Below are 15,112 nucleotides of genomic sequence, written 5' to 3'. Positions count from 1 at the left end.
CACATGCTAAGGGTGAAAGGAGATCTCAGGAAAGAAGGTGACCAATCCAAACTGGATCCCGTGGGGGCGGCCATCACCATTTCAACTGCTGGGTTTCTTGTTTTAACTTGACAAAACTAAGCAAACGTACGCGGTGACAGAACAAGGAAATAACCCAAACGAGGACAAAAAAAACTGTGAAATCCAGGAAATAAGGATGCCAAACTAAGAGGAAAGCACAGAAAATCCCCAGGATTATGGCTGTGCAGCAGGCCTAGAAAGCATGTCTCCAGAAGAGATGTCTCCAAGAAAAAATATTAGAAGTGACAGACGGCTTAATGTGATTGACTTTGTGGGAAATTATACTGTCAGGCCATTGGAAAGTGTGGGAAGAATTAGTAATAGGTGCAAAGAAACCTAAGCAAATAAAAGCAAGGCAATTATTAATTTCAGGTAAAACAAACAGACAGGAAGCAAAATTATAGTAAACTTCAGCACTTGGCTGTTAATGATGTTTAGACAGGCATAATAATGTCAACACAGAGTATCTGCTTATCTAAAAATCCAGTGATGAAACAGTACAGCCACTGTGGAAAACAGTATGGAAATTTCAAAAATTAAAAATAAAATTAACATATGATGCAGCAATTCCACTTCTGGGTATACATCCAATAGAAGTGAAGGAGATACTTGTGCACCCATTTCACAGCAACGTTATTCACAATTGCTAAAATGTGTAAGCAACCAAAGCGGCCATCAACAGATGAATGGATGAACAAAATGTGGCATATACATATAATGGAATATTATTCAGCCTTAAAAATTTAGGACACTCTGCAATATGCTACAACATGGATGAACCTTGAGCACATTATGCTAAGTGAAATAAACCAGTCACAAAAACACAAATACTATACGATTCGATTTATATGAGGTAAGTACTCAGAGTAGTCAAATTCATAGAGACAGAAACTGGAATGGTGGTTGCCAGGGGTTGTGGGGAGGGGAGAGCTGGGAGTTAGTGTTTAACTGGTATAGAGTTTTCATTCTACAAGATGAAAAGAGTTACAGGGGTGGATGGTGGAGATGGCTGCACAAGAATATGAAAGTATTCAATATTACTGACCCGTAAACTTAAAAACGGTTCAGATGGCAAATTTTATGTTATGTGTATTTTACCATGATAAAAAAAAGTGGAAAAAAAAATCACTGATAAAGAAGGAAAGAGAATGGTGGTATAAGAAAGCTATATCCTATATATTTACCAGAATAAAATATCAATAGACAATGTCTACTACTATTGATGAATTGGAAGATAATGATATACTCATTTTATTTAGAATATAGAAATGTATAAATGACGCAAGGAGAAGCTAAAAGGAGAGAAAGTGGTTGCGCCTAGGAAGGAGGATGTGGGAAGCAGTAAGAGAACCACTATATTTTGTTATAAATCTTTCAGCACGTTTAAATTTTTTTGTAATCATTTGCATACATTTCTTTAATTTTTAAAATTTAGAAGTTACTCACCAGCATTTGGTTGGTGGTGGTGGTGGTGTTTAATCTTCCATCTAACCTTGCCCATATTTTCAATTTTTAAAACATCAACAGAAAAAGCATTAAGAATAACCAAATAAAGACTGTGCCCAAAAGATACTAAAAAGTAAAAATTTAGAGTACACACACACAATTAATCAACCATGAATAGGTGATTCTGATAAGAACACTCACATAAAATTAGTAACTATATAATTTAGTAAAATCAAGTACTTTCATTTTACAGGGTCAGTATCCCTTATGTTTAAGAATATTCATATGTATATGATAGGTTATGTCATAAACAACGAATGTAAAAACAGACCATTACAGATTAGCTATATTAATCCTAACAACGCCCAGACCAGGGGAAAAGGGTGCAAATATGTGAGAGGACTTCACTCCGAAGTCAGAGGATTCCCTGTACATGAGAGACATTTATAGACCCAACAAGCATAAAGGACCAGGCTAGCAGGGGAAGTGGAGATCCTAAAGTGATGCTTCAAAGGACAAGTGAGCTAAGAGGATCATGATCACTTGGTCTTAGACAGCATTGGGTCCAGCGAGTTAGGCAATACCAGCCGCACACTTTCGTGACCAGTGCAACATTCTGAATCCAGAAACTAGGGCATTTATTGCAAACCTGTCAAATTATCTAATAGTCATCAGTGGGAAAAGACATTCTGCTGAAAAATATTCCCTTTGTAGGAAACTGCCGAGGAACAACTTTAAGATGATATAAGAGATGGCTACTTTGTTAGTTATAAAACCAAAGAACACAGGTTTTGGATCAAGGCAGACAAGGCTCCACCTTGACTAGCTGTGAAAGCTTGGGCAGCTGCCTATCTCCTCAAGCATCATTTTCATCATCCCTAAACTCCGCTTGGCACACAAGGTTCTCCATGGTCTGAGTCTTGCTTACCTCTCAAGAATCATCTCATAACTCCAAGCCTCATGCTTTATTTCCCTACAACGAACCAATTACTAATCGTCAAAGTGGTCACTGTCTCTGTCACACCCAGAGCTTTACTTAAATATCCTTCCTCTCCCCCCACCCCGACTAACCTTCCCCTTCCCACCTGGTTTATTTCTACTTGCCCTCCAGAACTTGGTGTAGACACCTTCCAAACCTATGATACCTCATCCCAGAACATCCCATGATTTCCCTTACCATGGCTATTACCATGCCATTGCTGCTGCAACAGATCATCACAAACTTACTGGCTTAAAGCAACGTAAGTTTATTATTTCACAGTTTTCTGGGTTAGTTTCTGACGCAGGGCTCATTGGACTAAAATGAAGCTGTCAGCAGGGCTATATTCCTTTGTGGAGGCTCTATGGGTGAATCCGTATCCTCACCTTTTCCAGCTTCTAGAGGCCGCCCACATTCCCTGACTCATGGACCCCTCGTCCATCTTCAAAGCCAGCAGTACTGGGTTGAGTCCTCACATCACATTTCTCTGACCCACTCTTCTGCATCTCTCCTCCACTTTTAAGGACACATGTGATGGAACTGGGCGCACCCAGATGATTCAAGATAGTCTCGCCAACTTTGGGTACCATTACTCTGCCTACCTCATTACATCTCCAATCATGACTCAAAGTGACTGTTTTCTTATCTGTTGAAAGCTTCTGAATCCTCAGTGCACCTGGTAGCCCCAGGGCCTACAGACAGTAGCAACTCAACAAGTACTTACTGAACAAACTAATACAAACATAGGAATAACATCTCCCTTCTTGCAATATTTTAAGAAGAAAATGAGGTATACACACATAAGCATACAAGACATTGTAAACACTCAATAAATAATATTTCCCCTAACCTTATATGTGAATTTAGTAAAATACTAGGAAATTAATGTTGCTTATAGCATGCAAATGTGCAATTTGCTAATAAATGTCCTGCAGAATTTTTTTTAAGTTTACATGTATCTGGTGTCAGATTTTTTTTATTATGAATACAGTCAACAACTAAAAATAATAAACACACTAAAACTAAACTCTATTCATAGCAATCCAAGTTATCTTCATATTATAATAAATATACATTTTAAAATGTTATAATCATAGTGTATATATATTAATTTATGGTTTGATTTTCAAAATTAATATAATTTCATACGAAATTTCAAATAGAATATAGCTCAAAGGTATCAGTTCTCCACACCACACATTTTAGTCTTTTTTTAAGTTAGATTCAACACTAGAGTATGGTATACTGGATACTATAGGAATCATTTATCCATTTTCAAAGAATTTCACATGATTTACCGTACCACCATAAGGCCAAAAATAATTCCTAAAATTAGAGGCTCAGGAATGTGTATGCACACTTTATCACACAGGCTAATAAATTACCTTTCATGACATGTGTGCACTCCTCTCACAAGAAATCGACCTAATTGTACCACCTCTGCCATTTCCTATTTACCTGGCTTAGAGTAAATCATTTCAAATCTCCAATTTTTTTTTCCATCCTTAAAATAAGTTGCTTGGACTAGATGAGTAAAGAGCTCATTTCAGAATCTCCAGGGGTCCTTTTAAAACTTCATAATCCATCACACAGATTATAAAACCTGCTAGAAGAGTTCCTCCATTCTCGCCCCTTTCCCTAGCTTCAAATTCGGCTTCATTAAGCATCACTGCATGTAAATGAAATGTTACTGGTGGGAACAGATAAGTAGTGTACAGACGGCAAAAGAGCCAGGCGGCATTACTGTGGAAGATCCCTAGGCTCACACGCAGTACCAAATTTCCATGAGTCTGATTCTCAATGCAGTTTGTATCTGGCAGTCTTGGTTGCTCATCTCAAGAAAGATCAGAACAGAGCTAGAGGAAGTCCTGAGAAACGTAATGAGAGAATACAGGGGAAGGGGTAGTATTATAGAAAAAAAAGCGATTCAAAGTTTTGGAAATTATAGCTACTAGACAAAGGCAGAGAAGGCTTTTAAAAAATCTTTTTAAACTCATAAATCATAAAGAACAAGGATAGGCTGAAAATCTAAAAGATACAACATCTGAAGTTTAGAAGGGTAACTTCAACAGAAATAAAAATTCTTACTTAAAACAGAAGTAACAGACCATAGAATTCTTTAGTGCAAGAAAAGGTGCAGATTGAAAATATAAATAGCTTCTCATAAAAGGCTTAAGGAACACAAGCGACAGATTTATAATAGTTTATATTAAAGGAAATTGGGATTTTTAAAACGTAAACTCAGCTTGTAAAGAGATTTCTGGTACAAAAGCAACTATCATATGCTACAAAACAGCTTATAGTTATTTTATAGCATAACAAAACATGGCCACCCACAACTGACTTTTTTAAATGTTATTTTAAAGATGTGAAATAATACTTGATTTTTAAGCTACAAGACATATTGTTTAATCGAATGTACATGTGCTTCTAATTGGTCAAAAGAGTGAACACAAATAGATACATATGTTTCTTTGTTTTTTTTTACTTCAATGGAAAAGAGCACCTTAAGAAACTCATAGATACATGTTGCTAAATTTCAGTATACTTAAAAGGTGACCTTTACAGTCACACAAAATGAAATATATTTATCTCTTCTAGAGTGGAAAATAGTAGCATCAGTAGTTTGAGTGGCACGTAGAAAACATACAATGAAACAATTCTTCAAGATTTTTAATGGGTATCTTTACAAGGTAATTGTGTTCTTTGGTAAATAAATAACATTTAGCTGGAAAATGTATTAAACCATGCTGTGAGGAAATGTAGTCAATTTAATAAAGAATTAGTCACTTGCAGATATCCCCAATGACCTACGGTCTTTCACTCCAGGGGACTTGAGCAGACTGTTCTAAGCTGCTGATGCCACACCACTTGGGAAGCTCAAGAGAGGAACCCCCACCCCCACATCCACCCCATAGATAGTCAAGACCACAGAGGCGTTTCCATTAGGGGATTTATCTCACCACAAACTATTTTCCTTTTAGCTAAGTCAGACATCCGGGCTTCACTGGCCAACCAATATTGGACCATAACTCCAGCACGACTCTGCGCCTCTCCTAATCTGTCCCAGTCCACCCTCAAAGTTCTTCCTCCATTAAGCCCAGAAACCTGTTCTAGATCCCCAACCCCTCAGATCAAGCCCTTCACCTTAAGATAAAGTGGAATTGGTTTCCCTAGGGCTATCAATTCATCTGCAAATTTTTAATGAAGTTTTTTTCTTTTTTCTCTCAGACTCTATATCCCTCGGGACGAGCAGTGGGAATAAGGGTCTTCCTCCCTGCTTCCCATTGCTACTTCCAGGCAAGATCGTACTCCCCCAAAGCACAAGATATTTATCCATTATGTTCATATACTGATGGCCAGGTCCATGGTCCCTGCATATAGTCATCAAGGTTTCTCACTGCCTCAACGTAAGTGGAGTCTGAAATCCAACTCGAGATCTGCTTGCCAAGCCGCGGTTCTAGTGAGCAATTGCACCACCCAGGAAAAGGGTCACGTCAGACACCATTATGGACTAGAGGCAATCCCTGTCTCCATTCCCTTACAAATACCTTCCTGTGCCCTGTCTCTCTCTTTTTCATCTTCAGTCTTTCTACTTGCTTCTGAGTAGAGGGACATTGCTAAGGAACACTACCACAAGGCTATCTTTCCTTCACATTTCTTATTATAAACCACACGCTCCCATCACTGCCCAGCAATACTGTAAAGTTCTCCTAGGAAGCTCTCTGTCCCACCCACCAAGATTCTGATTTTACATCTGATCCTCTTTCTTCAAATCTCCTCAGTCCCACCTCCAACTCAATGACAGCATGTCCCATGGATCATAAAGAAAGCAGAAGTCACTGCACAGGGAATCTTTCATCTTCCCACCACTAATCCAACACATGCATCTGTACTCATCTTCTCATTGTCCTTCCTGCCATAGTGGAAAACGCATCCCAGCTCTTACCAAACTCAATCCTCCAGATGCCGCCTTCTTGTCTACTCAAGGACTTGCTTTCCTCTTTCCTCTTTCCTTGTGCTCTCTATCTTGCATCATCAGCCTCTCCTCTGCTGGATCATCCCACAAGCACACGCACATGCTTTACCATGTCCTAGCTAAAGACAATCATTCACCTCTCTTTACCCTTCAGTCTCTCCAGGTACTCCTCAGTCTCTCTGTCACTCTTCACCACAAACTTCTCTAATGTTTTTTCCACAAATTGTTTCTACTTCCTCACCTTCTTCTCATTTTCTAGCCCCATCACTCCCTTGAAACTGCTCTTTTCAAAACCGCTAGTAACCTCCAAACCATGGAATCTCATAAATGGTGTTCTATGTCACCTTTTCTGATTTATCAGCCTAATTCAACACAGTGGATCATTCCCTCTTAGAAATATTCTCCTCTCTCAATTCCCTCTTAGAAATGCTCTCTCCCCTCCACTTCTGAACACCACAAATCCTGGATTTTCTACTTCACTGGAAGCTTTCTCTCAGTCCCTTTTGTTGTCTTCTCTTTTCTTCTCCAACACCAAACTCTAGGCTTTATGGATTCAGTCAAGTGCCCTCTTTATTCTCCATCTTTACTTATTTTCCTAGTGATTTCACCCCAGATTTTACCCCCAATGTAAATACTGAGAACTCCTGAATTCATATCTGAGGCCCAGAATATTGGAGTTCTAGGTTCACATACCCAATTGCCTACATGACCTATACACTTAGATATCTAACAAGCATCTCAAATGAACATATCAAAATCCAATTCTTGGTTTTTCTCTCCCAAAAAACCCCACAGCCTTCCCCAGTGAATAGTACCACCACTCATCTTTTTACAACGTGCCATCTTTGATTGTTTCCACTCCCTCAAACCATATATCTAACCCATCAAGACATCTTTTCTACTTCCAAAGTATCTCTCTAGGCCATCGTCTTTTTTCCACCATTGCTGGCACACACTAGCCCAGGTACCACCATCTCTCACCTGGACCACAACTGCTGGTTCTTCACTGGTCTTCACAATGATTCTCTTATACTCCTACAATCTATTCTCTGTATAAGATCCAGAGGAATTAAATTTAACATATACAAATCAGACTGTGTCACTCTCTTGCCTAATAATTCCAATAGCTTTCCTTTGTTCTTATAACACCCAAACTCCTTCCCCATGTCTTACGAAGTTCAGCACGATCTGGGCTCTGTCTCCATCTTCTCCCACATCTCAAGCCCCTGCCCCTTTATTCTCTATACTTCGATCACATTCTATGTTCTTTCCTGCCTCCTGACTTTACATTTGCTGTGCACTCTGGAATTTTTTTTGGATGGTTCCTTTTAAACTGTATCAGCTTAAACACCACCTTCTAGGTCATGCTTCCTAAATTCACCCAAGCTAAAAAGTTTTTCTCTTATGTAGCACCTCCTTAATTTCCCCTTTTCCTCCAAAATAATCACCTACAATTTTCTTACTTTACTACCTGGCTCTCCCTATGAAAGGCACTTCCTGGGGGTGGACACAGGGCATTGTTTATAGTTGATTCTTCAGGGCTGATACAGAATTTGACAAGTAGGAGGCTAAATAAATACACATTTAATTCACTAATTAATGCAAAAAGGAACAAATGAAAGCAGAAACAAACACTACAGGCACTGGTCCTTCCGCTTGTCTGAAATGGAGTTTAATATAAGGAGACATATTTGCATACTTGAGCTTGATATTTACAAAATGAAGACGTTAACATTTTTATGTAGATGACACAAAGACATTGTTCGTAAAATTCCTTTTTAAAGGCAATAAAATCATATCTGAAATATTAAAATAATATAGCAGAAGAGGAAAATACAGAAGAGTATAATTTTTACACTTTTCTCCTTGGCCAGTTTCCTTCCCAGCTCAGAAGGGAAACCAAAAACGAAATGCTAGCAATGAAAATGAAAGAAACAGGTAGAAAAGTAAAGGTGACTTTCAGGGAAAGAAGGAGGCTTCTGAGAGGGTAAATTGAAGTTGACTGGCCCAAATCTCTGAACCTCACACTGCTGTACAGGCTGGAAGGATAGGCTGTCTGTACTTTTCATCCAAGCCCATTGATTTGGGAATGACAGCTGCTACAGCATTCATTTTAAGGGCGGAGAAGTTGAGTCTGGTTGATTTCAGGCCACAGGACACAATTCCAATATGAGTGTCTCCTACCCATCATTGTTAAAAGGAACTGACCAAATCGAACAATGGAAAAATGCTGAAGAAGAACGCTTCGTTTTTACTAATCTGTAAGGACGATAAACAATCTCTACTAAAAAAGTCATAACAGAAATAATGGAAGGAATGAGATTAACGCCCTTCTAAAGGAGGACCAAGAGCCCTCCTGCATTCCTTCCACCATGTAAGGATACGAGAGGTCTGCGACTCACTCCCCCCATGGGCACCCTGATCTCAGACCTCCAGCCTCCAGAACTGGGAGAAGTAAATCTCTGATGTTTATAAGCTCCTCAGTCTGCAGTAGTTTATTACAGCAGCCTGGAGGGATTAAGACACAAACCAAGAAAACGACATTTTCTAAGAAATTTCATCCAGTACTAAACGTTTATAAGGTCTATACCATATTCAGTAAAACAGACAAGCAACTATTTTATCATTAGTATTAAGTTGAGACTGTTCAAAATGACTATAAACAAACAAATGAAAATGACCCAACCTTCTGCTAAGTTAACTACAGACAATACTGTAAAACAGACTGAAGGGCAGTGGATTTACAAAGAAGACATAATATGCCAGAGCAGATGATGATAATTTGGCTACCCTTTTGTAGAGCACACAACCACGTATGAAGAACTTAATTTTTGATTCTCACAATAATCCTGGACATTAGATACCTTGTCCACTTTAAAACCAAGGAAACTGAGGCTCAGTGAGTTGAAATAACTTGCTCAAGGTTCACACAGATGGTAAGTGCGTAAGTTTGTATTTTAATCAAGTATTAAAGAGACCACAGCCCGTGTGCTTTCTGTGCTGCCTGTACAAACCAGGAAGCACCTTAACACAGACAAGGTAAATATGGCTTTTGGGAGATAATGGCAAAGAGAAAAACACAGAGTAATTAATCATCTACAAGATATTCTTTATAGCATAAAGTTACATTGTATCGTTTCCTTTACAGTATTTCAGCATAGATGATTATATGTATGCACATGCATGTATGCAAGTCTGTGTGTGCACATACACATATGCACACACACGGGCACTCCAGGGCTAAAACGCCACTTCACACCCAAATCAGGCATCCACACTAAAAGTTACTATAAGCACATTTCAACTATCACTATCTCAATTTGCACTAAAAAATTTGTTAACTGGCATTAAGAGACGTAGGGAAAAAAATTTTCACAGATGAAAAGAGTAGTAGTCAAGATGTGTCAATGAATTAAAAATGTTAGAGACGGTTCTATTGTTTACAGAATCCAAAATATCAGCAAGCCAGTTGTGTTTCAGAATTAAGAAGTTTTTGTACATCAGAAAGCTATTGTTATGAATGTATCTATATGACATATTAACCCCACGTAGGGTCTGAGGCAGCAAACACGTTAATATTTCTGCAGCTAGGGCTAGGCTATTCACACTGAGTTACAAAGACTATAGTAAATAGCCTCATGTCAATGCAAAGCTTTCTGTTATCAGAGCGTATTGGATTTTGGCCTTGTAGATAAGGGATGGTGGACCCGCAACTGTGAATGGCCAAATTACTTAGATCAATTGTAATTCATACAAAACAGTTTCTTTGAAAGCTGATATCAAACTTCACACATTATGCCACAATAACAGCGTCCCATGTGCAAGGATAATAACCCTTCACTTCTCCAGAATTTGGCTAACAATGATGCATATCAGAATACGGCTGGGAGATAAGGGAGCAGCTCTGTATAAGGCCTCTCGGTGGCATTACAGCGGACACAATGGCCCCAGACTGAAGTGCGTAATATTCCTAGCAGAGGCCCCCCATATCTTTAATCAGATCTGGTTTCTAAACTCAACACAGATAAGAAACAGTAAGTGGAATGACAGACAGATCCAAGAGGCGGGTACACAGAGCAGTCAGAAGCAACAGCTGACGTTCTGACAGCAAAGGAGAAAAATAAAACCATTTTTAAGGACGGTAAGGGCTTGAATGCACAGTTAAAAAGGTTCAGATTCCAATCCCAGATTTGCCGGAATGAGCTGTGTGATCTTGGGCATCCCCTTGCATCTCTGTACTTCAGTTTATTCACCGACACAGCGTGGATGAAAATGCTGGCTGGTCTCCTCTGGTTGTTGTGAGATTTAAATGGAAAAAATGCATGTGAAGAGCTTAGCACAGTGCCTGACAATGCGCTGACACTCAATAAAATGTATACACCAAAAACAAAGCACAAAATCTCATCAGGCATAGCAGCCTGAATAAATTTACTACCACTTCTTCAGAACTCAGAGCATGGAGAGCATTATCATAATTTACCATAGGAAAATATCACCTTGGCTGTGGTATGTGACTTTGAACATGTCATTGAACTTCTCTAAGCCTGAGAGCATTAGATTAGGCCCTGCAGTCTCAGTGGAGGTGATACGTGGCTCTCTGGGGGTAGAGGAGGTTGGAAGAAAAATTTACTCTTTTTATGTAAAAAGCACAACTATCAAGTACAGAAACAAATACATAGTATACCTGTGGTATTAAAATTTCTTGGGGGTGGGATCTAAACAAGTTCCTTAGGGGGCTGATAATGAAAAAATTTTGAGAAGCCCTGGTTTAGATAAACCATAAGGTCACACACAGCTCTTAAAGTTTCTTAATTCTATCTTTACAACAATAATGCAAGAATTCAAAAAACATTTAATATAGGTTCACATACTTTGTTTAAGAAGATAAGGAACGATTTGCATGTTATGGAAAGATTTGCATGTTATAGAAAGATCTCCAATTAGAACAGTTAAAAACTGTAAATATCATTGCATTTAAAAGAGAAAATCTTCTGAAGGCATAAAAACCCCACCTGTCACTCATGAAGGGATCTCATGAGCCACAGTTTTGTTGTATTCTCCCCTGCTTTATAGATGACAATATGCCTAAATCATGTCTAAATATTAATAGGTGTACCTATTTCTCCCAAAACGCAGAAAGAAAATAAGAACAACAACTTGTAACTATCATAAAATTGGGACGCTGTGGTTGTCTCAGCTAGGATAAATGACAGATCACCTTAGAATATAATTCATTCTTAATTGACTCTTCCATCTAATCTAACTACTGCTGTAGGCTGTCTTAAAATATTTACAAAGTAAAAGTGAAAAGAAGAATTGGAGGTGCTAAATAAAGAGGCCACACATTCCTAAGTGATCAATTTTTCTCGTATTGTTTACAACAAAAACAAAGTCATAATTCTCATATATGGAATTTATGGAAACATACAGATAAAGTATGCTTAGGGACTATCTCTCTTAGGGTAAAAGCTGGGTTTTTTAATTGAGATATAACTGACATGTAACATTGCATCAGTTTTAGGCGTGCAGCATGATGATCTGATATATGTGTATATTGTGAAATGAACAGCACAATAAGTTTGGTTAACATCCATCACCATACATGGTTACAAATTTTTTAATTGTGATGAGAACTTTTAGCAACTTTCAAAATACACAATACAACATTGTGAACTAGAGTCACCAAGCTGAACATTTACTTCCCCAGGACTCATTTATCTTATAATTGGAAGTTTGCACTTTAAAGCTGTTTTAAATTCACTCCCTGTCCTGACTCAGTTTTGAGATCCTCAGTATATCCAAATAACTTATTACAACAAAAGAAAACAGTTGTCCTAAAATGCTAGAAAGATCTGTATTACATATTCTGTATTACTATATTCTGCTTTAACTACTTTGAAGTTTTTATTTGCTACTCCAGTCTTATTTCCTCCAGAATCCTGGGTGTATACAGCAACACATCCATGGTCATAAACTGCTTCATAAATCTTTTGAGTTTTCTGAAAATCGACATTAGAGATTCGAACTAAAAATGACATTCTAAAGATGTATAAAACACCTCCATGTCAAACTGCTATTGAACGGTTGGCCATACTTTATTACAAGTAATATATATCATAAGGTGTTCCAATATTACTCATTTTATTCACTGCAAAATAAATATGTTTTCATGTCAAATTAGCTTTCAGGCAGTTGCATTTGAATATATAAAGATGTGTGTGAAGCCACAATTTCATTTAGACACAGGCATTCCCGGTGCTATGCAGGAAGTAAACACTTTTTTACTGACGATGAATATAAATATGCAATCTTAAAGAGATGCTAACCACTGTTTATAGTTCCTCAAATCCCAGGTGTTCAAGTGACAGAAAAATCTCTCTTATAAACACATATGCTATTTCAGACTGCTCTGAATATACTGATTAGACAGAGCAATGGAAAGAAAAGATAAATTAGTTGAAGCCCTAAACACACATCGTATATTTCAGGAGTCTAGCGCTGGATCCATGTGTTCTCAGCCTCAACCGAGGATGATCCAGCCAACAGCACACTGTGTTGATTACCATTAGGGATCATATTACCCTAACGCATCTGTAAATACCTAAGGGCTCCTTACCATCCGAGGACTACAAGATGTACTCTGGGGAATGTCGAGAAGAGTCAGAAAATAGAACACGTAAAATGATCACTGGCGAAGTGGAGACTTATTCAAGAAAAACTCCATTGTAGAAATTCAAGTAGATAATGGCCAAGTATACATTCTGTATGATAGTACTAACTCAGCACAGCAAACACAGAAAACAATAATAATAAAATGGACTTCTAGAAGTCAAAGATTTGGCATGTTTCCATGAGAAAGCCAAAGCAATCAAATTCTCAACTTGTCCACGTGCATTTACCTGCCGGGACTGAGCATTACCTTTGTTTCAGATTGATCCATGATGTTTTTAAGTACTCGGTGGTTTCTTTTACATTCCTGGTGTCATCACTGCCATACTCCTCCAGTAGTTTCTGCAGGACGTTATCGAACGCCATTACAATACCATCACCAGGACCCAGTTCTTGAAGCAGTATCTAGGGTGTAATTTTAGGCGTAAGTGTTAGACTTGGTCACTCAGTAACTAATATTACCAAAACACTGGTCCTACCAGTAGGTTTAACATGTTTTAGACCCAGATATCAAAAGAAGAAAACAAATTATGGGACAAACTCACACATATAAGCTTAAACAAAAATAATTCTGGGAGTGAAAAGAAGAAAGTGATCAGGTACGTGGCAGATGATATTAAAAGATTATTATCTGTATATATTGATATACTTTACTTCCTCAAGCCATTTGTCTTTTTCATCCTTTCTGCTATACGTCTGATCCTTAAGGGAACATACATTATATAGGGACGAACTCAGGGTTCCTCTCTACATGCCTGGAGAAATGGAAAGGGGCTGACAATATGGAAGTCTTCTGTCTGTTGCCCCTGCATCTCCACATATGTTCACAAAGTTAACTATTTGGGTGGATCAAGCAACCAAGCAAGGTTTCCTGACAGTTGCTTGAACAGCTAAGCTGATGCTGAGTGGGTCCACAGGCACTGGTTGCTGGACACACTTTCCCATCTCTGAGAGCCCCTGGATCAAGACACTCCCCATGAAATCTAGATGACAAATGAATGTTCTGATAATGCTTTTTGTAGCAACTGGCAGAAAAATCCATCCTAAAGATGGATGAGAAGAAAAGAACCATACTGTTGTTTAAAAAAGAATATTCTGAATATGGTAAGTGAAGCATTGACATCACTTTTGACTGTATTCCTCTAGTTAAGCATCCAGGGCTTTTCCGATTATTACGGTTGAGTCCTTTGGTGAAAACAATCGGCAGATACCATAAACACAAGGAATGACCCGGGAAATCAGGACACCTGGCCACTTGCTTTTTAAATTGTAACGTGAAAGTCTACATGTATGAAGAATGAAAACATGCTCTGATGTTTTAGATTTTGTTTCTCATATATTCTTTATTATACTCTTCACAAATGTACACTTTCATCTTAGGCTATCTGAAGGGCAAATAAATGTTACACCAAAGTATAACCAACAATCATAACCTCTAATTCAAGAATACTTTCTATGATTGTAGAGAGAATATAAAATAGCACTTTAAAAACACCATAAATGGGGGCTGGCCCCGTGGCCGAGTGGTTAAGTTCGCGCGCTCCGCTGCAGGCGGCCCAGTGTTTCGTTGGTTCGAATCCTGGGCGCGGACATGGCACTGCTCATCAGACCACGCTGAGGCAGCGTCCCACATGCCACAACTAGAAGAACCCACAATGAAGAATACACAACTATGTACCGGGGGGGCTTTGGGGAGAAAAAGGAAAAAAAATAAAATCTTTAAAAAAAAAAAAAAAACCACCATAAATGTTAAATATCATCAACTCTACAATCAAACTGATCACAAAAAAGGTACCTGCTCTGATGATATGGATACAATAGTTTGGTTATAAAGGTATTAGAAGAAGCTAAACTTACTTATTACCTGATTTGGTCACTACAGTAGCCCTCAAATGAAAGTCTCAGGGAATTTCATAAATAAAAATAACCTTCAAGGTAGACACGGAAGGGAGCAAAAGGAGGGTTCCTGGGATCCTGAA

The 15,112-nt window shown here is 38.3% G+C and overlaps 1 protein-coding gene across 25 annotated transcripts in view; it reads right to left on the bottom strand.

Moving 5' to 3' along the window:
• The window catches only part of UTRN (utrophin), a 478,862-nt gene that overhangs the window by 231,282 nt on the left and 232,468 nt on the right, over positions 1 to 15,112 (bottom strand). For all 25 annotated transcript variants that reach the window (XR_011502522.1, XR_011502525.1, XR_011502539.1 and 22 more), the window contains one exon: positions 13,384 to 13,538. Coding sequence is in view for 22 of the 25 variants with exons in the window: in XM_070506675.1 (XP_070362776.1) it covers positions 13,384 to 13,538 (155 nt within the window). In the remaining 3 variants the exon portion in view is untranslated. The remainder of the gene's footprint in view (positions 1 to 13,383; positions 13,539 to 15,112) is intronic.

The sequence above is a fragment of the Equus asinus genome, chromosome 1, assembly GCF_041296235.1.
Source record: "Equus asinus isolate D_3611 breed Donkey chromosome 1, EquAss-T2T_v2, whole genome shotgun sequence".
Lineage (NCBI taxonomy): Eukaryota > Metazoa > Chordata > Mammalia > Perissodactyla > Equidae > Equus > Equus asinus.
The sequence above is the reverse complement of the archived record's forward strand: the minus strand, read 5'-3'. Positions and strand labels throughout refer to the sequence as shown.